The sequence below is a fragment of the Arvicola amphibius genome, chromosome 8 (assembly GCF_903992535.2).
Source record: "Arvicola amphibius chromosome 8, mArvAmp1.2, whole genome shotgun sequence".
Lineage (NCBI taxonomy): Eukaryota > Metazoa > Chordata > Mammalia > Rodentia > Cricetidae > Arvicola > Arvicola amphibius.
In genome coordinates this window covers 8,086,859-8,113,374 of record NC_052054.1, presented here as the reverse complement: position 1 = coordinate 8,113,374, position 26,516 = coordinate 8,086,859, and the positions used below count along the sequence as shown (strand labels likewise).

Below are 26,516 nucleotides of genomic sequence, written 5' to 3'. Positions count from 1 at the left end.
TGCTGTGGGGGCACCAGGGTGGCTGCACTAGGGTGACTGCACGTGGTTCTGTTTTGTTCTGCATCCCCCTGTGATATTTCAGGAGCGTGAAGAGCACTCTGGTAGGATTGGAGAGTCCCTTCCTATGACCAACACCCTCACACTCACCAGCCAGGGGTCAGGTTCTGAGAAGAGTCAGAGGAAACCGCTGGAGTTCAGGACTCTTCCTCAACTCATTCATACTAACACTAGGTTAAAGTACTGGACAAGAGAATTTAAGGGGTTAGACAAACCTAAAATACTTGTGGGGAAAATCCATTATTTAAAGTATTATAGAAACATGAAAGAATAGATGAAAAAATTTAACTGGGCACAAATTCTCACTTTTTCATGCTCATAAATTTTCCATAATAGAAAGTAGAGTAAATTAATTATACCTAGTCTCTACTTTCTGGGAAATAGTATTGTGGGGATGGAGAGGTGGCCTAGCAGTTAAGTTACTGTTCTTCAGAGGACCTGGGTTTGGTTCCTGGCACCCATATGGTGACCCGCAACCCCGGTAACTCCAGTTCCATTGGCTCCAGTGTCCTGACTTCCTTAGGAGAACCATACACTTACATACACGGAGGCAAAACACTCATACATATAAAACAAATCTAAATCCTTTTTAAAAAGAAAAACAAAGAGTAATTTACAGTTCACAAATTAAGATGGCCCATAAAGATTTACTATAAACTAAAACTACCTAGCACCAGGTTATTACAGCCCGTTAGCATGTTTCCTTCTGAAACTAGGCAGGATGGATCTTCTGTCCCCCTTGACAGCTTGGTTCCAAACCATGTACGTCATTTAGTAAGAACTTTAAGGCACTTGTATGAACCTTATGTGAAAAGTGAGCCTGGAGCCACTTCTTAACTTTTGCATTGGGAAGGTCAGGTGACTGCAAGGGTGTGTTTGCTAGAACAAGCCATGCTGGTGAGGACAGACAGCTATCTTCCAGTGCTCTCAACCTCCCTGATGCTGCAACCCCTTAATACAATTCCTCATGTTGTGGTGACCCCCACGCCTAAAATTATTTTCGTTCCTAATTTATAGTTGTAATTTTGCTACTGTTATGAATCGTAATGTAAACGACCTGATATGCAGATGGTCTTCTGTGAGCCCTGTGGAAGGGTCGGTTGACCCACCAAGGGGTCACGACCCACAGGTTGAGAACCACTGTAATCTAAGCCATCACATGATCCCTTGTTCGCCTTTGTCTTGTCAGCTCACAGTTGCATCAGTGTGGCAGGAGAAAGAAAACCCAGGTCTCCAATTCTAACGTCTGAGGTCCCTACATCGCCTGGAGGGCTGGAGCTGTGTGGGTACCACCCACAGCCAGGAGAAGCCGAGCCTGGGGGAATAATACGCCTGTGTGGTGCGCGTCAACTCCTCCTGGTGACGCCTTTCCAAGGAACCTTAAAGCCAGAGTATTTTGTATGGTATAGGACGGATAAGGTTTGTCATGCTACCCAAGCTTCTGGGAACACGCAATCTTTGACCTGTCTTGCAAAGCGCCTATAGGTACACAGATTCTGCGTAGGCTTTCTTTTGTCGGGAGCATTGGCTCTGACCCATTGGGTTAAGGGAAGATGGTTCTCAGGATAGCCCCATCCAGGAGGCAGGATGAACAAACCGAGGATCGGCACGTGCACAGAAATGTGCTCAGCTGATTCTATCAAGTCAGCAGTGAGCTGTGTTTCGAAAGTCTGAGAACTGCTATTCCTGCTTCCCCTGTACTCCAAAACACACACCTTCACCGAGCCAACATGTCAGGTGTTGTGTCCCCATGTCCCGTGTGGTCCCCCACCCCTTCTGCCTTCTACAGCCTTGAGGTTCCAGGCCCCAGACTAAGCACAGTTCCCTAAATAATAATAATAATAAATACGGACAAATCACACATCTGTGAGAACCTGGCTGTATTCGTATACAGTTATAATGGGGTCCTGAGACCCCTGATATTTTGTGTTCTCCTTCAGTGGACCCTTGTAATCACAGACTCTTTACTAAGGAAGAATAAAACATGGATTATGATTTCTTGGGTCTTAGAATTTGAAAAGTAAAAGAGTAATTTGGTGAGTTCGGTTCCCATGGTGCCTATGCCTGGGAGTCGAAAGCACACACAGCCTGCCTTCAGGCCATCTCAGCACTTTTGACTTGTCTTGGGGTGGGGATTTATTTTTCATTTAAAGGGAAAGTCAATTGTATCTACACTTAAGAGAATTGGCAGCTGCTTCCTAAGTGACTTCGTAAATGAGGGATTGGACCTTTTGGTTTTAAATCAAGACTTTTCTGGTGTGAGGACACAAATGCAAACACCGTGTTCCACGTTCTGTGCTGTTCTTGATTTATTTTCAGACTCAGTATGTATCTTAGGCTGATTTTTATTTTTACTTCAAACTTGATGTGGACAGGCAAAATTAGCACTAAAAGAAAGCCTTACCCGCGTGGAAGAAAAAACTCTGTGTGTGGAGAATATATGTGTTTCTGACACTGTGAAGATGTGTGTAATGACAGCAAAACAAACGCTGTGATCCTTAAAGCACACAAGAACCGAGTGTGAGCGTTCGGTCCCTCACCAGCCTTTTGGGTGTTCAACGCCACATCCACTGTGTGAGCACAGGCGTCCGTGCTGTGCTTTTCCTGCATTTCGTTGCTGTAGCACGGCTCACGTCCACTTTACTATTGCCTTTGGGTTGAGTTTGGAGTTGATCGTTGTGTTCCATAACAATAAACAAGTTTTAAACAGTTTTTAAAAATATCCATCCCTTCCTGCTCCGTCTGGACATGTGTCACGGTATAACACTATCTATCCCACGTAACAGTGTGTTGTTTACTATCTCCAGACCGGGAAAAACACTGCTGCACTGCTAACTTGTTGTTCCTTTATGGGCTCCTGGCACTGCGCGTGAACTCGGATGTGACCCACAATAACGTTCAGATTCTCAGCTGGTCTTGTATTAGATTTCCCTCGCCTAGTCTATGCCACGACTCAGCTTCACATCCCGGGATCTGGGCTAGAGCCCAGTTGTCAGGACCAGATTTCGATCCCCAGAATAGAACTCGTTCTCCTGACTCCTCGTCCATGTGCAGCTTTGAAAACAAGGTTCTTGGTGCCAGAAAGGGAGACATTGAAGATGTGTGTCAGGTTGTTGTTAGCTGACGAGGCCAATGTACGAGTGACTTACTGAGACCTTCAGTTCTTTTCTTGGTGGTCCTACCGTCTGCTTAGTCCTACGGACAGCTGGCCCTTAGGAAAACACCTAAGTCCCTTCAGTCAGTTGTTTTTAAATTGTTAGGGTGAACAAAGAGTATCCAAATATTGAAGACTTCCCTTACCCCCAAAACCAACTCAAAGAAAAGTAACTATAGAGTTTATTTTCAGCAAATACCACAGCAGTGTTGGTCGGTTACCACAAAATCCAGAAGTCCGTGGACAAGAACAAAGTTACCCACAACAATACAAAAAGGGGCCAAAGGGGGTGACGGGAGGTGGTGGTTCAGTGTAGTGTCTTGGTCTGATTACTGCCAATTATTTCCAAGAAACCCAAGTCCCCTCCCCACCTTTCAGCGTCTCGGAAGTTTTAGTAAGTCGATGTTTTGCTGTGCCTCCCACCCAATTAATTATTCTTCATCACTTCTTCTATCCAATTAACGAACCATGACACGCGAACATAGACACCGGGCTTATTGGGGCGAGCACAGCCAAGACCCCAAGAAGTGACTCCTTGTAAAATGTACTTGTCCTTCTCGAAGCAAACCAGAGGTCCTCCACTGTCACCCTAGATGAAGGAAGAAAGAATCCACATGAGGACTGAGTTACACCTTTATGTTATAGGATATCATCTTTATATTATCTTTGCAATGGTTTCCTCTGCAGGCCCTAGGTTGTCAAATCCTCTTGGGCTGAAATTCCAAGAGGCGGGGATGGATCAGCCCATGACCATGCTGGTCTCTTTTCTTACCTGGCAGCTGTCAGTGCCACCGGACAAATTCCCAGCACAAAGCTCCCTGGAATTGACTCTGCCGTTTAGATACTCATAGCGGTTGCACACCTTGTTCTCGATCACAGGCAGCTGGGCCTCCTTAAGAAGGCCAGCACCAAAAGTCCCTGGAATAAACAGTAAAGACGTGGTTAGAAATCCAGTACAGGAAACTTCCAGAATGACAGAGGGCAGTTACAGAGCTCTCGCTTGTGAGGTTGGATAGCACAAGGAAGCACTACTAATGCTTTTTAGTCCTCTAAGCTGTAAACATAATACAAGATGTTATGTGCCCAGGGCCTGCTGTGACATTCCCGGTGTCTTCATGGTGTTTGGAGCTCTGCTGTTTGTCCACATTTTATTTCCAACTTAAAACAAAAATAAATACATTTACTATAGAGAGCTTTAAAAATGTAATTGCTACTATTGTTACGTAATCTTTTTCAGGTTCTCTAGGCTTTGTTTGTCACCCATATGATATTGCTCCACTTCAAATCCAGCCCGTCCTCGTTGTAGCATAAGGATGGGGGTGTGGGCCAGAGAACAATCTCAGGTGTTATTTGGCAGGCACTGTCTGTCTTCCTTTTGAGACCAGGTTTCTCTGGCCTAGAACTCACTACGTAGGCTAGGCCGACTGGCCAGCAAACCCTAGGGACTGTACTTGTCTTCTCCTCGCCGGCACTGGGATTACAGTGTGGGCCACCACACCCAGATTCTTTTACATGGGTTCTGGGGATCAAATGCTGTTTTCCAGGTGGACATACCCGAGACTTCTCCTTGTTTTCATAGATAATCCTCTTCTCCAACTGGGCGAGCCCCCTTGCCAGGTAAGCACTTTACCAACTGAGTTATCTCTTTAGCTCCATAAGAGTGTATGCGGGGTGTGTGTGTATACATGTGTGGTGTGTGTGCATGTGTGGTGTGTGTGTGGTATGTGGTTTGTGTGTGTGGTGGGGGGATGTGTGTGTATGCATGTGTGGTATTGTGTGCATGCAAGCGTGTGTGTGTACGTGTGTGTGTGTGTGTGTGTGTGTGTGTGTGTGTGTGTAGGCCAGATGAATCTCGGGTGCCATTCCTTGGGATGTTACCCCCCTTACATGTTTTTGAGATAAGGTCTTTCACTGGCCTGGAAAATGCTTGGCAGGCTATTCCGGGTGGCCAGTGAGCCTAAGGAGCCACGTGTTTCCACCTCCCTAGAGCTGGTGTTACAAAGATGAACCACCGGGTCGTATTTATGGCTCTGGGGATCCAAATCAGGTCTTCAAGCTTGCATGGCAAACACTGCAGCAACTGAGCCATCTCCGCAGCCAGCCTCTGCCATGTTAGCCATGCATCAGTCTCCCTGATAGCTTAATGACCATGGGGTTTCCCATGAGGAAAACGTTCTGGAAACACTCCGGTGGTTGCACAACATTGTAAATGAACTACGGGCATTTCAAACAGTCCATTTTATGTTGTGTATATTTATGGCCTCCCTAAACCATAAAAAAATAACATAATTGTCTTTTTCTAAGAATTAACTGTTCCAGGAACAAGCTGGTGGCATAGTATAATTTCATTTAATTCTTGCAGTAGTGCCAGGAAGTGGGTACCTCTTTGATTCTTGACATGAAATAAAGAAATGAGGCTTGGTATGGTCGTGGTGTTTACCTGGACCGTGGGACGATGAGGTCAGTGCCCACGCACTTCTTCACTGTGCTCTTTGGCCCCCTCCTGCTCACAAAGGTATGACATCTCTATCCCTAGAGTTTACTTTCATCCCATGGTATTATCTTAGGCCTCAGTTCTCAGACGTGACAGACACATATTTATGGTCAGGTTATTGTCTAGACTGATATGGCCTTAAAAACCCCACTAGAAAACATCAGTCCTTACCAGCCTTGTGAGTGTCCACAATGCACTATTAGCAAAATGTTGTAACTTTTAAAAAATGAGCTAATGTAGTAGGCATAAATCATTCTGATTTATTCTCTAATTTCTACTTCTTTGGCACTTAGAGGAAGGGGGCGCTCATTCCCTTACTTGTTTTAGGAGTTTGTTTTTCTTCTTTTATGAAAAACTGCTGTAACTGTGAGCCAGCCTGAGACTCGACCCTGCAGACCCACCAGGAGTGCCGTTGTCCAGAGGGATTTCTCTGCAATTCTGAACAGCACCCAGCTTTCCAGTCCACAAGCCCAGCTTTCCTCAGAGTTTTGTAACATACCTTTGCCTTGCTAGCATGGAGCAGCCAAGAAATAACGGACAGTCCCTCCCCAGACACTGTGACTAGACTTGTCTTGGGCTCAGAAAATGTGTAATCTGTCTGGTGATTGCAGGAGCTGGAGGAGACTGAAGGGTGTGGGACCAGATGGGGTGGTGGGCATTGCTTGAACCAAGAACAGGGATGGAGGCGGTACCCCTCTTAAAATACTTGACTGACCATGAATCTATCTAGTGCAGAGCCGCTACTGTTCACTTTCTGAGCTCTGAGAAAAATCCCCTCTGTGTGACTGGAAGTTTCTGTAGTCTGTGAAGATATGCTGCCATCAGGTGGCCAAAGTCAAGAAGGCATCTCTAGGGGCTGAGAGGAACCAGCAGGCCAAGTCTAGCGTTAGCAGGACCCCTGAAAATGAGGGGGACAGCAAGGGCCATCCTGAATGAGTCCTCAGCCTCAACAGCAAGTCGGCTTTGGAGTGTGAAAACCCGATCAAGTTCAGGGCACGAAGTGAGGCGAGGGAGAATTCCCGTCTAAGAAACTAAGCGCGCTGATTGACTTGATGCCATTATGGATACGGAGAAAAAGTGGTAAATAAGTGACCCAGAGTTACGTGACTCATCTCAGTCGCGTTACTATCCTGAGAGTCATTTTCTCAGGAGGTGTGTTATAGGACCAGGAATGAGAGCGAGCTCAGTGTGGGATAGTGTCAGAGACCTGTGGTGGGGTAGGAAGGAAAGGAAATGGGCTCGGGAAATGAGGCACGGCTGAGCTCAACACTTTGGTGATGTGGGGACGGTAATAGTGATGGTGGTACTGATGGTGAGGTGGAGATGTTGATGGTGATGATGACAGAGATGCCGATGGTGGGGGTGATAATGATGGAGACACAATGAATTAGCGATGTTGATACTGATGATGATACTTATGAGGAAGAGGGGACGCTGGTGGTGGTGGTGTCATGGTGAAGACTGCCGTGATGGTGATGGATGGCGAAACAGAAACGTTGCTGACGATGGTGACAATAGTAATTGTAACGATGATACTGGTGTGGAGGTGGGGGTGTTGATGCTGATGATGCTGATGGTGCTGAGGCCAAGATAGTGGTATTGACAGTGATGGTGATGATGGCAATGGAGATTACAGTGCTAGTACGGTGGTGATACTGATGCTGGTGTGTTAATTATATCATCATATTAATGCCCACAATGCCCTTATAAAGTACTACAGTGGGGACGCTGATGCTTACAGAAGTTAGCTAACTTCTCAGTGTCACAGAGACACCGAGCTAGAACTTACTATTCGATACTTGGGAGCTGGGCTCCCTCTTTAATCAAGATACTTTCCTTGTTTCCGTGAGCAAACCCATGATCGAAAGGGAGGAATATTCCTTTTGGTTTCTGGCTCCAGTGCAGTCACCTGTCGCGGCCCGGCGACAGCTGCAGTTTGCAGCGGCGGCAGGAGGCTGCCTGTCGCATGTTGGGATCAGGAAGCAGCGAAGGGAGGGCTGATGTTCATGGGTTGCCCATCTGGGCTTCCAGCTGTGGGCGAACCTTTCCTCCTCAGTCAAACCCCGCTGGAAATGCCCTCACAGAGATGTCTCTCACGGGTGACTCTAGTCAAGTTAACGTTAAGATCAATCACAAAGTTGATTTTTTTTCTAGTTCCTTAGAAGCCTTTCGCCTAACATTCCATAGGTCTGTCGGGGACCTACTCTCTTTAGGGACATTTGTAGGTTAAGGGTCTAAGGAGCAGTCCCCCTCTTCCTCACATCTTCCTCACATATAGAGATGTAGCAAGTGGCCAGACAAATCCAGAAAGGGGCTGGACCGCATTCCCATGCAGGACCTGTACAACTTGCTCCCTACTGCTCCCTCTGTCACAGAGGTTATAGATCAAAGTCAGTTTATCTCACCTTGAGTTTCTCCCCAGCCAGTGATGTAACACAGCATCCCGCCGGCAACCACGTAATTTGGAGATGGCAGACAAGCTGGAATGACTTTATCTGTGATGATGGCTGGGCTGAAAAGCAAGCATGAAGTGTTACATCCGCGGCTCTGCTGCAGGCCTCCCCCCACCCCCGTTCGCCTGCAGCTCACCCACTGCCATGAGTCACTTGCCTCGATGTCCCAGAATCCTCTGAGCTGGTATTTCTCTACTTCACTGACACAGAACAATACAGAAAACTCTTCAACCCACAGTGCCCTACAGTGTCCCATGAGCTAAATGATCAATCGTCTGGGAGGGTGTGTATGTTTATGTATGTGTGTCCATGCAGGTACCAAATGTACGCTTGGGCATTTGCAGATAGAGGCTAAAGGTTGGCATTGGGACTCTTCTTCGGTTGCTCATCATTTGAGACAGGGTCTTCCCCGAACCTGGGGTTCACTGAGTTGATGAGCCTGGCTGCAGTGAGCTGCAGGGATCCTCCTGTCTCTGCCTCCCTGGTGCTGGGGTTGCAGGTGTGCATCTTCAGGTCAACCCTTTTACATGATGCTGGAGGCCTGAGTGTGGGTCCCCGTGCTTATGTGGCAAGCTCTTTGCCAACTGAGCCCTCTCCTCAGAGCTGTCCTATTGTCTATGGTTTACTAATTTAAGGTGGTGCTGTTCTGTGCATGGACCATCTAGATGCCACCCAGCTACACTAAGGCCAAAAGGTATTTGTCTAGGACAAGGGGCTCCACCATTTCAGGGTCCCAAATCTCCTCATCAGTTAAAATGATTAAAATGATTATAAGAATCCAGGAAAAGAGTGGGCACCAAGCAAGAGAGGGTTTGAAGTAAGATCCCTGCAGAAGCAAAGTGGCCCAGTTCCAAGGAACCTTCACCTGCATAGAGGTTCATGGATGTACAAGAGTTCTAACTTTGGTTTCTTAGACCTTAGTGAGTTCAAGAGGGAAAACAACTGGAAATGAGAAATGCCCTGTTCTCATAAAGAATCCACACTGTCTCCAGCTTCGGGGAAGACACATTTTCCCAGAATGACCAAAGCAAACCCAGCCTCTCTCAGGGATGTCATTCACAGGCTCCCATGAGGGACACCAAAGACCTCAGGCCCTCAGGTTGTGAGGTGTGGAGAGGATGCAGTAAACCGCCCCCCCCCCCCCGTGCCAAAAACAAAATATCAGGCTGTCAGAGAACACGATCCTCCTGTTGGCTGAATTACTTGTTCGAGCCATCAGATTGCCCTGGAAATCTGAGAGGACCTCAAGGACAGTAGGTCTTGTTTTGCTCATTTGGTGGGATGCAAAAGAAGGTTCTGGGGAACAGAAAGGAGGTGAGCTGCTTTGTGGATGCCCATTCTTCTGGTGCATCCGAACGACCCAAGAGGTCGGTTTACAGCCCAGAAATGTTCCCTCCAGCAGCCTGCCCTATCTGCACCAGCTCCTGTCACTTCCCGAATCCTCTCCCTGATCTCTGGAACCCATCAGGCACAGCTAATGTGATCCACATGCCTGCTGCCTGTCCTGAAGGAGTATCTCTCAAAACAGCTTACTGCTCGTGAGCTGTGTCCACAGGGACCTGTTTCCAAACATTCCTAACTCTATGGCACAAGCCTAATTACCCAGTGTCAGGCTTTAACACACACACGCACACGTACTTCGGCAGGGAAAACAGAAGCAAAGAAAAGAACAGAGGTAGAACCTGTGTTTGTGAACTGTTTCTTGTTTCATTCTGCTTGTTCCTATGTGGGTTTATTTTTTTTAATATGCGCATGTGCACACACATGCATGGGATGCCAACAGAGACCAGAAGAGCGTGTTAGATCTGAAGTTACAGGTGGGTTGCGGTCTACTTGATAAAGATGCTGTGACCCAAACTCTAGTCCTCTAAAAAAGCAGCAAGCCCTCTTAACTGCTGAGCCATCTCTGCAGCCCCTCAATATCTGTGGGGTGTTATTTTTGTTAATGTTTTGGCTTGTTGAGATGAGGTCTCTTTACATAGCCCTGGCTTTCCTGGAACTCACTCTGTAAACCAGGCTGGCCTCAAACTCATAGAGATCCACCTGCCTCTGCCTCTGCCTCTCAAGTGCTGAGATCACAGGCATGGGCCACTATGCTAGGCATATGTTTGTGGTTTTAAAGGTGCTTTGAGATACATAATCTCATTTGATTCTCTCGGCACATTACATCAAGACAGCCTTTGTCAGCCTGGGGTAACTGATGGTGAATCTCATCAGCTGGTAAGCATGAGGGGCGGAAGATGCTGAGGTGATGGGCCACTTTACATTTTAACTCTGCACGCGAGGAACCGGAGTCCTGATTCCCTCCTCAGGAACGTGCCTGTGGGTTTGCAGAACTAGGCTGGATTCTGGTTTCTGATGAAGTCGGCCCGTTTTTCCTAAACGCCCATGCTTTTGCATCCTAGATGGCACTTCTCTAACCCCACACATGGTTGTCGCTCATAAAACCCAGCCATGAACCACCGTCTTCACTCAGCTTGGGGTGCAGTCCCCAGGGAACACATACTGGCTTAGCTTCAGCAGGGCGATGTCAGCTTGGGTGGGCTCCAAGAACAGCTTGGCTACTTCTATTTGCTGGACATCTGACCCACGAATATTTTCTTCGTGCGCACCCAGGATAACCTTGTAGAATGAAGGTCTTGAAGATCTGAAAAGATGGTGACATTAGGAGTAAAACATAGTCCAAACCTTTCCTTGGTGCCATCCTGTGTCACACACATGCAGCCAAACACATGCAGCCAACACATGCAGCCAACACATGCAGCCGCCAGCATCTGCGACTCCTGGATGACAAGAAATGGAATCCAGATTTGTTTGAACCTGTGATGTTCTTGACCTTGACAGGACCAGTGCCTGCCACTGAGCAGATCCATTTCTCCAGGCCCGGGCCCTGTTCTGCATCCTTGGCAGATAGATTTTCTTTAGAACTGTTTCCCTCCTGCCTGGTTGACCTGGTGATTGTTGTGGACTTCTGCATACATTCTCCTGGGTCTCTTATGCCACTGCCGTGGAAGGCAGGATGGCGGGGTGGGAGGAGAGGAGGGAATGACAGAGGGGATGAGGGAAGGAGTGTGTCAGTCTTTAGAAGGAGACCTTACACCAGTTACCCACAGAACGTACTTCTCCAAGCAGTGTGCAGCAGTCAACACCCACTCCGGGGATATCAAAGTTCCTCCACAGAAGTGCTGTCCAGCGAATCTGGGGGCGGGGGGAGAATGAGAACTACTGGTTAAGCCAGATGTTTCATTTCATCCAATAGCACAGAAAATAAGAAAGACAAGTTCATTCCCAGAAGAAGGGGCTGCCAGCCCGTGTACAGAACAGTCGGGACACTGCACCGTCTAGCTACCCAACTCTGAAGATATCTGCGGAAGTATTGGGTGCCACTTGTCTCCATGAAACAGAGGCGGGGGCTCCAGTGTGGTCCTGTGCCTGCACTTGACCTATTAACCCTCAACCCCAACATAAACCACCAGTAAACCTGCCCTCGAGGCTGCTGCCTTTATTTCGTCTTAGCTAGAGTTTTACAAAAAGTCTTCATGGATCATTCCTTGAGAAGCTAAATATGACCCCAAGAGCAATGATTCAGGATGACAAGATCACCAGCTCCCAACCAGGGTGGAATGGCTTGAATACAAACAGCTTACTGTGTTGGATCAGGTCAATGAAAAAGCAGACGAGCTCTGTGCTGGAGAGATGGCTCAGAGGTTAAGAAAATGGGCTGTTCTTCCAGAGGAGCCAAGTTTGGTTCTCAGCACTGACATAGTGGCTCATGCCCATCAGTAGATCCAGGTCCAAGGGGTCTGCTGCCCCCTTCTGATCAACAAGGGCACCATGTATACATGGTATAAATTCATATAAGCAGGCAAACATTCATATAAATAAAATAAAAATAAATCTTCAAAAAAATACCTCATAACAGAGTGTGACCAACCGTGCCCAATCTGCCAGTGGCAGTCTGCAGATCCGCCGAGGGGACTGTCAACAGCAGCTGAGCATGCACAGAGGTCTAGAAGTGAGCCGGGCAAGCCAACATGCCCGTGTTGAGCCTGCTGTACATGTATACTTTAGAAGCCATGCCCAGGAAGAGGGAATTAAGGCCTACAGATGTTTTCTGCCACATTCAGCCCTGCTCCCGCAGGCTCAGATGCATCTCTCTTAAACCAGGACAGCCATATGCTGGCTTGTTCACAGATTTGTGAGGATATAAACAGGCTTTCTGTTAAATTCAAGGGGGTCACAGAAAGGCACATAGTGTTGTCAAAGCCCTGCATCTCCAGCAGGCAAACCCCTTCGTGAGCCCACACCTGCATAGTGTCGTGTCTGTGAAGATATTCCTTTCATTTCACAGCAGCCAGTGGGTGCGTGTACCCCCTAAAGTGCCTCCACATTCTCTGGGAATGACATCACTTCACACAGTTCAACGACAGCAGCCCAGAGTTGTTTTTTTTTTTCCTTAAATACCATTTTTGGTCAGTTTCAAAGCAGAGAACCTAAGAAGGCGGCTCTGGAAAGTTTATGGCGCTGTCTTTACGCCTTAGGAGGACGCAGAGGAAGGTGGTGACGTTCGCCAGCTTTGGTTTAGCACGAACGCGCCTGCAAACTCTTACCTGGTTCGAAGGCTGATTTGCCAGGGCCAGGAGTGTGCATAGGCGACACAGCCACCCACTATCCTCCCAGAGCATTTCTTCGGCTCCACGCGAGGCTTCCCACACTCATACGGCGCTGGTGCTGTGAAATGACGTGGGAGAAGAAGGTCACACGTAGGCAAACATCCTAAAGAGTCCCGCAAAAGGCCTGGCCTGCGGCCACGTACCAAGTCTGTGGCGTCCCCAGAGTCATAGGCAACCTTTGGAACAGTTCCCCTGAGATTCAAAAGTAGTGCAGGCAGCACAGAACCCTCTCCTCTGAAGAAGCTCTAAACTCTTAATTGGTTAATTAAATTGGTGTAGCGTAGAATTAAAATAAGAGCTTTTCTTGGTGTGCTTTGACAAACATAAACATAGTTTTCTGTAATATACTAGATGTATTGTATTTGGGACACCAAGCTTTGCTTGTCAACACCATCTATGTGGCAAGCCCAGCCTGCAGCCTGCAGCCCCCAAGAATCTCAGGACAGCTCCAGATGTGGCACATCTGTTGATGACACAGCATCCTGTTGCAGTGTCAAAATTCCCGACCACAGGGGGCTCTTGAAGGCCATAGCTCTTCTCCCATACTGAAAGACAGTGTGTTTTTTTTTCTTGTGTATCTGTGTGCATTGTGTGTCTGTCTGTCTGTCTGTATGTGTAGACAGCAAATGCACTATTCTCAGCTCAAATTTTACCTTCTCTCTGCTGGTTTCAGCACAGACCCAGCCCTCCCTCCCCCACCCCACCCTGCACACGTCCCCAAACAGCCTACTGTAATCAACCACTATCAATCAATCCACGTGTCCCCGCCTGCTTTTCCTCTCTGTTTATCTCCTGCATACGCTCCCTCTCATCAGCCAGCCTACCAGTTAACTAGACAGCAGGGTCTGCATCCATCTTTGGTAACTCCCACTAAGAGGGGTGCAGGGGACATTCACAAACACTTCTTAGTGACCTGCAGCCCCTGAGTCTTCAGAAAAGCATCTGGGAGCATTGTTCGTGGCATTCCCCAGAAGAAATTCCTTCAGCCTTGGTCAACCAGAGAGTCCATACTCTGGAGAAGCTGGAACCCGAATATTCCACTTTCTATTTGCCGTGGCCTGTTCTGAGGATCTATGTAGGGAAGGCTTTTCACACATAGCTGCGTTCTGGTGGGAGAACCCTCACTAAAGCTCAGCTCAGTGGCTACCTCTGTGCCGTGCACTCCAGCCTCATGCACACGTGGGCTAGTGTTGTCACAAACTACAGTCACCTGGGAAGAGGGACTCTCAGCTGAGGAGTTGCCTCCATCAGATAAGCCTTTGGGCACATCTGTGGGGGCATTTTCTTGATTAATGATTGATGCAGTGGGGCCCAGCCCACTGTGGGTGGTGCCATCCCCTGGGCATGTGGTCCTGCGTGGTACAAGTAGGCTGAGCCAGTTGTTAGGAGCAAGCTGGTAAACGGTGTCCTCTCATGGTCTCTGCTTCCGTTCCTGTCTTCCGGTTCTTCCCTTGAGCTCCTGCCTTGCTTCCCTCAGAGATGGATTGTGATATGAAAGGGTAAGCCAAAGAAACCCTTTCTTCTCCAGGTTGTTTTGGGTTATGCTGTTTAATCACAGCAACAGAGAAACTAACTGGAACAGACGTTGGTACCAGTCAGTAGGCGATCGCTGTGGCAGACCTGAGCATGTCATATTGGGGAGGATTGGGGAAGGCTTTTGGAGATTTGTCTACAGTTTAAGGAGCTATTCCGTGGGCACTTAGGAGACAAGAATGTTGAAAAAACTGCTGTGGGACAATGGTCTGTACCCTGTCACTTGTATTTTAATTAAACACTGATTGGCCAGTAGCCAGGCAGGAAGTAGAACCAGGGTGGCCAGGCAGGAAATAGAGGCAGGCAATGAGAACAGGAGAATTCTGGGAAGAGGAAAGATGCAGTCTGCAGTCGTCACCCAGACACAGAGGAAGCAAGATGAAAACGCCTCACTGATGAAGGTACCAAGCCACATGGCTAACACAGACAAGAAGTATGGGCTAATTTAAGATATAAGAATTAGTTAATAAGAAGCCTGAGCTACTAGGCCCACCAGTTTATGATTAATGTAGACCTCTGTGTGTTTTGTTGGGACTGAACGGCTCAGGACCATGTGTGACGGAAACTTCTGTCAACAAAAATGAAGACCTGGTTTGTGACATTTCAGAGGGGAGTCTGAGAGTCCCTCAAAGATGCTACTGGCCCTATTTACGTGATATTTTGAATTGGGAATCTGTGAAGTGAAACCTTTGCTTTGTTTGGATAATCAATGCTGGTCAGCTGTGATTAACAAGAGACCAGCATCTTTGAGGTGGAACCTCCTGGAGACTCTCTCCTTAGATCAGCACATGGGAGTTGTAGTCTGTTTGGGGTGGTGGTGGGATAAAGCTGCACATCAAGCTGGCAGAGGAACTTGGCAAATTGTATTTAAGCACCTCCTATGTGGTACTTGTTTTGAAGGCATGGAGGAATTATGGAGAGTAGCTAAGGCTTGGCATCATGGGATGTGGCTTTGGGTACCAAGACTTGACTATTGACTTATACTGAGATGAGTATCTCATCTGGTATCCAAGGCTTTTCCAGAGAGGATCAGAGGTGAGGGGGTCAGGGATCTGTGAAGCCAGGACATAGAGCCCAAGATTTGAATGCCATACCACCACATAAGGGCAGCCTGTGACGGGGAGGGCAAGACAATGGGGGAGGGACACACAAGGGATAGAAACTGAGAGCAGAGAGTCTGCTGACACCTTAGGAACTTTCAGGTAAAGAGGCCACCAAGACAGTTTCTTCTAAATATACAAAAGCCCCTACTAGAGAAAAAGGTCTCTATCTATCCATTTCCCTAACTCTTATACTAATACTGGCAAGTAGAACCTGCCCATCACCTCTCCCTCTGTCCCCGGTTCCACTGAAGAGGCACCTACATGCTCCTAACCAATGCCCCCAAAATACCAGGGACACAGCCAGCCCGGGAAGCTTTGCGAACTAAGCCCCTCCCTCTGGGCCCAGCCACACCCTCCCCCAGGCAAGCACACTGGGAGAAAGAAGAGTTCACAGTGATAGGTTCTGACTGCAGAGCAGGTGAGCACAGGGCAGAAGCAGCTTTACCTGCAGACTCAGCCTTCGATTTATCACCCTGATCTCAAGAACTAATGTCAACTCCCTTGTCCCAGGTCCAGCCTCTTCCTCCCTGAGAGTCTCAAATCGTCAAGGATGGAACCCAACATGGCATCTCTAAGTTGGGTGGTGAGTGAGTAGGAAATCCATGGGGGGGGGGGTTAACAGAAAGATCTTCATTCTTTTCAATGAAATTTGAGGAAGATATTTTGTAAGCTTTCAATATATGTGTGTATTTTCCCCTTTCTCTGATGCTGAAGAGGAAGATATCTTCGGTGCTTTAAATGAGAAATGTCCCTCAAGGGCTCGTGGGTGTGAACACTGGTTCCCCGGTGGTGGAGTTGTTTGGATTGATCAAAGAACTTCTGGGATGTGGAGGCGCGTTGAAGGAAGTAGATCACTGGGGGTTGGGCCTTGATAGTTCATTACTTCAGCCCCCCTCCAGTTCACTCTCTGCTTCTCTGGGCGCAGCTGACGTGGTCCATAAATCTCGGCTCCTGCCGTCACTCTGCAGTCTCTGCCACTGTGGATGTCTAGTTCCTTGGAGCGGCGAGCTATGAGTGCTTCCTTAAGTTGCTCTCCATCACGGTATTTTCATTGTAGCAGCAACAAAATAGCTAACACACGTCCTAGTCCAGTGCCTCTGAACTTGTCCTGTGTGCATCTCCCAGTCAGACGCGGAAGAGTTCCTGGGAAGCCTCCCGGGGCTGATTCATTCGTTCCCTTCTACACTGTGAGGATGTAGTATTAAGTTTAGCTGATATGGGGCAAAGACCATAATAGGCCAGATTCCAGATGTTTGGATGAGGGCCCAGGGTAAGAGGCAGCCATTGTCTCCTCAGAGGCACTCTGCCCGAGCCTGTCTGTGGTGCTTTGTGTTGTGTACATCCTCATGAAGAAGATGGTCACTCTGTGTTCTGGAAAGTGGTTTCTTTACCAAAGAAGGAAAGAGAGGAGAGAAGAAGGGAAGAGAGAGGAAGGGGGACGAAGGGCAGCAGGAGGAACTTACAACACACGGGGACATCACAGTAATCATAAAGTTTTCTGGGGTTTGTTGTGTAGCACCAAGGACCATTGACATCGCCGTCCGGGTTTCGGCAGTACTGAAAAGAAACGGGAGTTTAAGGGGAGGCTCCCCCAGGTGGAGGGGAATCCAGATGCAGAGACAAACCTCACAGGGTGGAAGGGACTGTCCCTTTGCTTTCTTCCCATCTTACTTTTTGATAGTTGGTTTAGGGTGTTTATAAAGTCTCAGACTGTCATGTCACTGGTCATGTCTCTGCTCAAACCAAGTTCCAGCTAGGAAGCCACTCCCTGGGCCAGATGTAAGAAAGCCAGCCATCAGGGACAGTGGGCCATTCCTGGCTGTCTTGTCATTGGTTAGCTTCAGTAATCCTGCGGCCCATGAGGCCTTATCGTTGATTAAAAACGTTTGTGCCCTCCATGGGGCCATGTTTTCTTTGATAGTCATACAAGTGTGTCTCTGTTCTGTGCTTCCAGACTCCTACGACCTATCCTATATCCAGAGGAGCGTCTTACGCACCTAATAAAACCTTTGTGACTTCCTTCATTGACAAGAGCATCTTTTGCTCTAATGAAGTGAGCAAGAGAGCATCTAGAGGGGCTAGGGATGTGGGGGGGTGGAGGGTGTTTAGTAGAACCTCCTGTGAGCAAAGAATTGTGACTTTTTGCCTTCTGCTCTGACCCAGACAGGAGAGCCTGAAGGTTGCTCTGGTCACCAAAGTCAGTACTATGAACAACCACGCCAACATAAAAAAGCTTCCATTAAAAAAATTACATGTTCAAAGAAATTCCCAGGCAGTGTGGGGAGCTGGAGAATGGTGTACCCAGAGAGGTCAAGATCCTCCTGTCTCCACACCCCTCCCCATGCAGTGCCTACCACCCCTCTCCACAGTAGTTACCCCAGGAGCCATGGGATCTGGCTCTGCCCAGACAGTATCAGAATGGGGTCAAACCGAGGACACAGGTCGTGGCCTCAGCTTTGTCCCTTTACCCTGACCTACTCCAAATTTCCCCTCCCTTGCTTTCCCCTCAACATTAAAGATCAGCCCTGGCCAAGTTGGTACAACCCCAAATTGAATCTGTTCAAGAAGCTGATGTCGGGAAAATGCGAACAGAGCATGAACCAGAGTAGCTTACGTTCTTTTCCAGACCTGCCCGTGGGTTTGTCACCGGGGTGAAGATGCTGTGAGGGTGGGGTTCCTGGGCAGCCCAATTCTGGCAGGGGGTGCCAGTCGCAGTGACAGCTATTTTGCCTCGATAGTCTTTACCAACCCCAATCATGCAATCTGTAGGAAGAGGGAGATTATGTACCCCTGGGAGGTCTGAGCATGGTACGGCATAAATATGTCAGTGTTAGCTTGCTCTAATACAGTGGTTTTCAGCCTTCCTAATGTTATGACCTTTCTTTAATACTGTTCCTCATGTTATGGTGACCCCCATCCATAAAGTGATTTCCATTGCTTCTTCATAACTTGTTTTACTACAGTTATGAATCATAATGTAAATATCTGTTTTCTGATGGTCTTAGGCAACTCCTGAAAGGGTCATTAGACCCCAAAGAGGTCTGGACCCACAGGTTGAGAACTGCTGCTCCAATATGTTGGGTTGCCCTCTAGTGGTGGACCCAGGGTGTCAGAAAACAGGGACACACTGACAATTAGCAAGGCTTGCTAATTGGTTTAAGAAGTTGCCAGAAATGTTTACAGGCACAGGGTTGGAAACGATCTCATCATTGATAGGACGTTTTAGAGGGGGAATTCAGGCTAGAAGCCAGGAAAGCCCAGCTTTCCAACAGTGTGAATAGTTAGAACACCAGGAGGGCTCCCAGGGAACGTTAGGAAGCTGTCTATCCACCTTCTGCTGACGATCACCTCCCCACCCGCCACAAGATGGCGCTAAAGCTCATTCCACAGAGCAGACCCTCAGCCCACACGGGTGTCCTACACAGTGTGGGAGCACCCACATCAGTACCACTTCCTCTGTGTCCAGTGTTCACATCTGCCCACAGATGTCTGGTCACCGGCTCCTTACCTGGCTCAGAGGTGGCCTCCACATCTGGAACTTGGGGGACCACGGGCGGCTCTGCAGCGCCCCCTCCTGTCTCGGAGCATCTTCTCAGGTTGCAGTATTCCCACCTGACACTTGGGTCAGTGGTGTAACACCAAGGGCCCTTGTCACCATCCGGGTTCCTGCAGTAGTTCATTTCCAAGCCTCTGCAAACCCCAAGACAGCACAGTCGTAAGTGGTGGTGGAATTCAGCTCCTTCTCAATTTTGTTACAACAGTGTTAGCAAGGTACCTTTGAAGACACATGTATCATCATGTATCTTAAGCAAAACTGAGACAATGTAAATATAATAACTTATATTGCATATGGTTATAATATATTTACATTGTATCAATGTGAATTATATCAAAATGTACAATATATTAAAATGTACAATGCAATATATTTACATTGTATAAATGTAAAAGCAGGCATCATAATATTCTCCTTTGACACTCTGTTAAATACTTTTCCCCAATGTAGATCTTGAAATGTAATTTTAGATTTTAAAAAACAAACACATATACATCAATATCTTGCTTTGTTTGGGGTTCAGGTTGGGGGCATTGTTTATCTACACTGCATTTGTTATGCCAGATTTTCTGGAAAAAGACGCCCCTTATGCATTGAGCTGCTTTGCCGCCTGCCCTGGAAAAACACTTGTCCACATGAGCCAGAGTTTGTTTCTGCACTGCCCCATTTCCTTTGTCTCTGTCCCTTCCTGCCAACACTATGGCACTACCGTGTCTTGATCACAGTGCTTTTGTGGACTTGAGTGCCAGCCCTCCAGAACTGCTCATTTCAACATTATCTTGATAATTCGGAGACATTTGCCTGTAAATGTTGCCACTTTCTCCAAAAACAGACTGCTAGAATTTGTGGGCTGACCCCAAAGCCTAACTTGGTAAGGGACTGATAAATATTTGATCTTTTGATCGCTATACAGAATCTTTCTTTATTTAGCGCCTAATTTTCCCTGTAACAATGCTTAAGCTATACAGTTGCAGTTCTTAGGTATGCTACTTTAAAATTTTCTCTAAATACTTTTTTGGTTTTTATGTTATTGCTGATGATGTTTAAAGTCTCGTTGTTAGTTAAGTGTAGCTACTGTAGACGTGCAATGACTTGAATGTTGGCCTCATGTAGACCGGATGCTCTTTGAACATGCAGACTCACTCAGTTGTCAGGACTGTCTGTGTCCATTAGTCATGTGCCCTGCCAGTAAAGATGCTGTACTTCATTTCAAAACTTGAGGCCCTTCCTTTTCTTCTGTCCTTTGTTCTTTCCCTCCCTCCCTTCCTTCTGTCCCTTCCTCCTCCCCTCACACCCTTTCTTCTTTCCACTTTTCCTCTTCCCCCACATCCCTTGCCCCTTCCTTTCTTCTTCCATTCTTTCCTTCCTTTCTCCTCTCCTTCTTAACTTCATTTTCCTTCATTTCCCCTGTCCCCACTTTCTTCATTCCCTTTTCTCCATCCTTTCCTCCCTCCCTTCCTAACTTGTTTTCTCCCTCTTTTCCTTCCTCCTTCCTTCCATCATCCATCGTTCCCTTCTTTCCTGCTCTCTGTCCCCCTTTCCCTTCTTCCCTTCCTTCTTTATCTCCCTTGCTCTCCTCCTCCCTTCCTAACTGGCTCACTTCCTTTCACTGTCTAATGCAGTGGCCACCCACACTGGTCCTCTCTGGTAACTCACACCCCTTCAGAGCACTGTGCTCTGGCCCCGGCGAGTGTACTGAGAGACACAGAGATGCAGAGGCAGCTAGGAAGGTTGGCCTGGAAGCCAAGAACAAAGGCAAACTCAAAAATCCACTCCAGTGGTTTCCATGGGAGTGACACATCCCAATGCTGAGAGATGGCTTGATCTTTAGCTCATGTTGGGGGATGGTATCATTTCTAAGCTTTATGGTGACTTGTTCTCTCAAGGTTTCCACCAACAGGACCTTACCACCTATTGCCTCCACAAAATTTCTCAGGAAAGGGAGTTAGTTGATGGCTTCTCCTCTCTCAGGCCCTTTTTTTTTTTTTTTTTTGCCAAAACCGAGTTCCTGACATAGTCTGCCCATGTGTTGATCTCAGAGAAATTTGGTTCAAAGACTTTGGTTTAGAACATGGGTCACCATAGCTGGAAACCTTTGCTCTCTCATGGTTAAAATCAAAGACATACGCATTTGGGAACTTCTCCGGGGTCTTCAGATGCCGGTGTGGGGTCATAGATGCCCAGGACTGACACTTTTTCCCTGTGATGGTGGTGGATGATGTGCCCCGATAGCTCTGCCCATTGCCTTGGTAGCATTCCTGGACCACAGGTGTCTGCTCTGGTAGAACTAAAATTAAAGCAGAAGAAAGGGGAGCAAATGAGACCTGGAGCAGACAGACCTGGGTACTGATTTATGACGCACACAGTAAAGCAGTATGGGAATTCCCACTGCTCATTTTCCATATAAACAGGTAGTTGGACATCACACACACACACAGACACACACACACACACCACGCACGTATGTACATGTGTACGCATGCATAGTCCAATCGCAAACACAAGATTTATAGTGTAGAACATATTATGAAAGTAAAACAAAAGCCATTGGAAGAGGAACAAAAGAGGCCAGAGTACTGCTAACTGGAAATGTCACTGTGTAAAAGTTATTTTGATAACTTGCTACCAGGTGGCCGTGAGGACAAGTGGGCAGGGGCTCCATGGTGAGGGCAGCAGGTGGGACTGGGCAAACCACAGACCTGAAATGCTTGCCTACTTCCCTAGACCCTCTCTTTGCTCATAGGACACCAAAGCCTTGACCTTCTGGAGATGGAGCAGAAGGCAGCCCTGCGTCTAGGGCACACGAAAAGCTCCTTAGCAATGATCACAGTCCAACACTATCAGGTCGGGGTGTGAAATAGCCTTGGTTAGCTGTTGGTGGGTCTTCTGGTGAAGATGACCAAGGAGGATAAAAGGACAATTTCAGCAGAGGTAGAAACTTCTAAAAAATAGTAACAAAATAGAAGTTCAAGGAGCCAAACCTACAGCATCGGAGGCGAGGAATGTCTTCAGTGGCTTGATCAGCAGGTGACACAGCTAAGGGAGTGACAGGTGAACTAAAATATAGTTGGGTAACTGTGTTCCATGTGACACAAAAAAGAGAAAGGATGAATGGTGGCCACGAAGCAGGGGACAGAACAACTCCCTTAACAATGGGCTCAAAGCCAATCACACGCAATTGTATAAATGCGAACATCTCAGTTAGAAGGTCAACTTGTACAGCTTCTTTGGAAATCAGTATGGAGATTTCTCAGAAAATTAGGAAACAATCTACCTCAAGACCCAGCAATACCACTGTTGGGTGTATATGCCCAAAAGATGCCCAATCATACCACAAGCACACGTGCTCAACTATGTTCATAGTAGCATTATTTGTAATAGCCAGAACCTGGAAACAACCTCAAATGAAGAATGGATAAAGAAAATGTGGTACATTTACACAATGGAGTACTACACAGCAAAAAAAAAAAATGATGTCATGAAATTTGCAGGCAAATGTATGGATCTAGGAAAAAAACATACTGAGTGAGGTAACCCAGACCCAGAAAGACAAATATAATATGTACTCACCCATAAGTGGCTTTCATACATACATCAAAGAAAAAAACAGCCTGCAGGCCACAACCTCAGAGAAACTATATAACAAAGAGGACCCTAAGAGAGACATACATGGATCTACATAGGATGGTTAAAAAAAGACAAGATCTCCTGAGTAAACTAGGAGCATGGGGTCAGGGGTCACAGGAGAGGACAGAAGGGGAGAGGGGAAAAAAGGAAGGGAGTAGAAAAAATGTATAGCTCAACAAGAACAATAAAAAAATCAGAAAAAGAAGGTGAATAAGTCACACAAACACTAGTGTAGGCAAGGGCTTCACATCGGTAAGATAAAATCAGAATGAGGAGTATGTTCAGAGACTTGGGGAGACGTTACACCATAACAAAGGAGGCCTTCCATCAAGAAGATGAAGACAATGTGTGTGCATTACCAACAGAGCTTCCCAATACAGAAGGCAAACAGCAACCAAAGAAATACAGACTGATCTGTCGTTAAAGTTGGACAGGTAAGCAATATAACAGAAATACAGAACCCTAATGAGATTTGTTCACATTGACTTTTAGAAGAAACTTTCTAAACATAGCAGCAGAAAGTCAAATTTTCAAGAGCTTGGGAAACACTCATGAAGTCTGTACCCTGAGCCACTAGACAAACAGCGAGTTGAAAATGCTGTCCTTGAGCTCACACAAGCAGCACTCTGGCCCACAGTGAGACCAAGTGCGCTGTGAAGAGGCCATTTGAGACAGACATGAGCAGAGCAACCCGACTCCCAGTGAGCTCTCGTGACCCACTCGTACCTGAGGAATCGGAAAGTTCTGGCAAGGATGCAGAGGAGTCACAGGACGGAATCTCACAGTATTCCCACCTCAGATCTCCATCCGTGGTATAGCACCAGGGAGCGCTTTCTCCATCCGGGTTACGGCAGTAATTTTCTTCCAGATTTCTAGAATAGAAGTATGAGTTTTGTTCTTCAAAGGGTTGAATAATCCAGGTGTACACATGCATTTCAGAGGGGTGTGCAGCACATAACTGATATTCTAGGATCTCACACACTGAATGACTGACAGGTACCAGCTTATATGGAGCTTAGATATCACATAGCATGTCACGGACTCTGACCCAGAAGAGCGATGGCTACAACCTATTCCTTGTCTTCGTGTGATGGGATAGGTCTCTAGTTCTGTGCTGAGCACTGTGTTGTATGCAGGAGTAATGAGGACATTCCACGCTGTCCCTAGGTTCTCAGACTTACTAACCCTAGAGTTGGGTCCAAGACTTTGCTTTTCTGGTAAATTCTTGATGGTATTGGTGGGGCACACTTTGAGAAAGACTTGTAAGAGGAAAAACACTGCTGGATGTCACTTTCCTTGCATGTGACCTGATGAGTCTTTATTCTTGAATTCTTTATGGTGTAACCAAGGTAAAGTCAATGGACTTCACAGGCCCACAGTTACCAGGGCAGGGAAGGAGGCGGGAGGGACGTACTTGCAAGGGAAATTTTCTGGCGTCCTGTTGTGCTTATGAGGGGTCTGCTCACTCCAGCGCTGACAGGTTTTCCCAGACACGGTGACAGACACGGTCCCTCGGTAGTTCTCACCTTTTCCCTTCAGACATTGGTAGGTTGGACCAGAAGTGGGTGGAGGTGTTGCTTGAATAGGGGAAATAATTGATCATGAATGATTCTCTATAACGAATGAGCCAACAGATGTTACAGGAAGGTGAATGCAAGATCCTCTGCCGTGCCTCCTAACTCCTCCCTTGGGGTTTTACACTTGAGAACTTCTTAGTGTCTTCAGTTCAGCAGAATCTGTATCTTTATGGCAATTTCATCAGGAATGTCTCTAAAAATGGACTCGGGTCAGATGCTTCTCTCTCTAGTCTTTTGTGTTCGTCAACCATGGCAAAAATCAGTGTAAGTCCTCTCCAGCCTCCAGTCCTTACATAGCCCAGTGATCCGGGCCCTTTTGTGAAGAATACATGATTCACTGGAGAAGCACAACTGAACAGCATCCACCTCCCATAAAGACACAGAACTGAGAGCGAGCCCATGGGAAAAGGAGAATATCTTTGATACATATGCATCCTAACAACAGAGCTTCAAAATACAGAAAGCAAACAGAAATAGATTAACCCAGAGTGAAAACAGGAAGCTAGATCACTTGGTTCTATAGTCACCTTGGATTTGAGGAATGTCTAGACTGATGAGCAAACAGCTTTGTGTGTGTGTGTGTGTGTGTGTGTGTGTGTGTGTACATCTTCACATGGGTGCATGTGGAGGCCAGAGAACAGGCCCAACTTTCATTCCCCAAACATTTCACTTTTTTTTTGAGACAGATCTTTTACTTGGAAGTACCAAGTAGGCTAGTTGGCTAGCTGGCCAGGGGACCCAGGGACTGGCTTGTCTATGCCTGCTCTGCCTCGGCAGATCCAGGGATTGGATTGTCTACACCTGCTCTGCCTACCTCCTCCTGCCCAGGACTAGAATTATAAACCACTACTATGCTCAGTTGTTGTTTTAATGTGGGTTCCAGAGACTGAACTTGGGTCATCAGGCTTGTGGGACAAGCACTTTACCTACAGCCTCTGGATCATGACAGAGTGAAAACCCCCAGAAACTCTGTACCCCTAAGGACAGATCATCCCTAAGTGAGGGCAGCTACCCATGATGATGAGGTTGCATCACAGAGAACCATCAAATCCTGGGAACCAGACCGCTCCTCTTCTGCTGCAGGATCAGAGCTGAGATAACAACCAACACCCCACCCATGACCAAGACCACCTGCTCCATCAGCTGCGTGAACCCCAAGCCAGTCCTTCGTTTCTCCCCTTCCAGAAAGTCTCAGAGCTCCTGTCCCCCCTTAAATATGAGCTCAGCATCACCCTTTATCTGTACTTCTCAGTTGGCCACACTGATTACATCTTTTTCTGCTTACATCTGCTTATCTGTCTTTATTACTCCTGCGTCTTTAATGGACAAACTGATGTGGGTGTAGAGTCCGATCTGTCAGGGCTCCTCAAGCTGGAGTTTGTCTTAAAACTGATATTGTTGACAAAAGGCAGAAGTCTCTGGCTGGGGACAAATCAACAAATAGATCCTCTTATCAGCTACCTACCTAGCTATTAAATTGGATGAAAGGGGACAAGAATATCCTGCAGATCTGTGGACTGCTCCCTAGGACCTGTACTCACTCCAGCATACTTCCCAAAGGGGGCAGGGAGGGTGCGCACAGTGCACTGGCTGGGAACTTACTGCAGCGGGGGATGTCACAGTATTCCCAGCGTTTGTTGGGGTCCGTGGTGAAGCACCAGGGGCGTGGCTCCCCATCAGGATTGCGGCAGTAATTCTTCTTCAGGTTCTTGCTTGGAAATCTGGGTGGACAAGAAGGATTTTTTTTTTTTGCTTTTTTTTTTGTTTGGTTTGCTTTTTGTTTTTTGAGACAGGGTTTCTCTGTAGTTTGGAGCCTGTCCTGGAACTAGCTCTGTAGACCAGGCTGGCCCCAAACTCACAGAGATGCGCCTGCCTCTGCCTCCCTTGTGCTGGGATTAAAGGCATGCATCACCACTGCCCGGATGAAGGACTTTTTAAACAGCAATTATAGACATTAATGCATGAGAATCTTTGAGAATAAGCATCTGTTTAGCAACCTGCAATTAGAGGAAGGTGGTCCTCTGCTGACAATCCAGGAAGAAGGAAGGCTCAGCCTTCCAAGGACTGTAGTTCTAGATGTTTCCACATGTTAGAGACTTACAGAAGAGGGTGAGAAACTGTATCTTTCTAGTCATGCAGAATTTTGAAGTAAGCAAGCTCTGGTTATTTACTAAAAATAATAGCACTCTTCAAAGAACAAAGTGCTCGCTGTCTGAAGACAGTGATGTTGGTACAGGCAAGAAGTCGATCCCTGGTCCTACTGGGCTACCAGGCTCGCATCCCACTACA

General features: G+C 47.2%; 2 protein-coding genes across 2 annotated transcripts in view; one reads left to right on the top strand and one right to left on the bottom strand.

The window, feature by feature from the left end:
- LOC119820708 (solute carrier family 22 member 3-like) overlaps nucleotides 1–2,052 on the top strand; it is a 51,768-nt gene extending 49,716 nt beyond the window's left edge. The window contains 1 exon segment of the mRNA XM_042055559.1: nucleotides 1,247–2,052. Within this exon segment, the coding sequence (XP_041911493.1) occupies nucleotides 1,247–1,307 (61 nt within the window). The 3' untranslated portion in view covers nucleotides 1,308–2,052.
- Nucleotides 2,053–3,376: 1,324 nt separating this feature from the next.
- Nucleotides 3,377–26,516, bottom strand: part of Plg (plasminogen) — a 37,392-nt gene continuing 14,252 nt past the window's right edge. The window contains exons 7-19 of the mRNA XM_038339406.2: nucleotides 25,830–25,948; nucleotides 24,065–24,227; nucleotides 23,377–23,522; nucleotides 21,151–21,310; nucleotides 18,976–19,157; nucleotides 18,082–18,230; nucleotides 16,931–17,024; nucleotides 12,769–12,889; nucleotides 11,279–11,356; nucleotides 10,665–10,805; nucleotides 8,111–8,217; nucleotides 3,984–4,129; nucleotides 3,377–3,800 (exon numbers count right to left, since the gene is read on the bottom strand). Coding sequence (XP_038195334.1) covers nucleotides 3,639–3,800; nucleotides 3,984–4,129; nucleotides 8,111–8,217; nucleotides 10,665–10,805; nucleotides 11,279–11,356; nucleotides 12,769–12,889; nucleotides 16,931–17,024; nucleotides 18,082–18,230; nucleotides 18,976–19,157; nucleotides 21,151–21,310; nucleotides 23,377–23,522; nucleotides 24,065–24,227; nucleotides 25,830–25,948 — 1,768 coding nt within the window. The 3' untranslated portion in view covers nucleotides 3,377–3,638. The remainder of the gene's footprint in view (nucleotides 3,801–3,983; nucleotides 4,130–8,110; nucleotides 8,218–10,664; nucleotides 10,806–11,278; nucleotides 11,357–12,768; nucleotides 12,890–16,930; nucleotides 17,025–18,081; nucleotides 18,231–18,975; nucleotides 19,158–21,150; nucleotides 21,311–23,376; nucleotides 23,523–24,064; nucleotides 24,228–25,829; nucleotides 25,949–26,516) is intronic.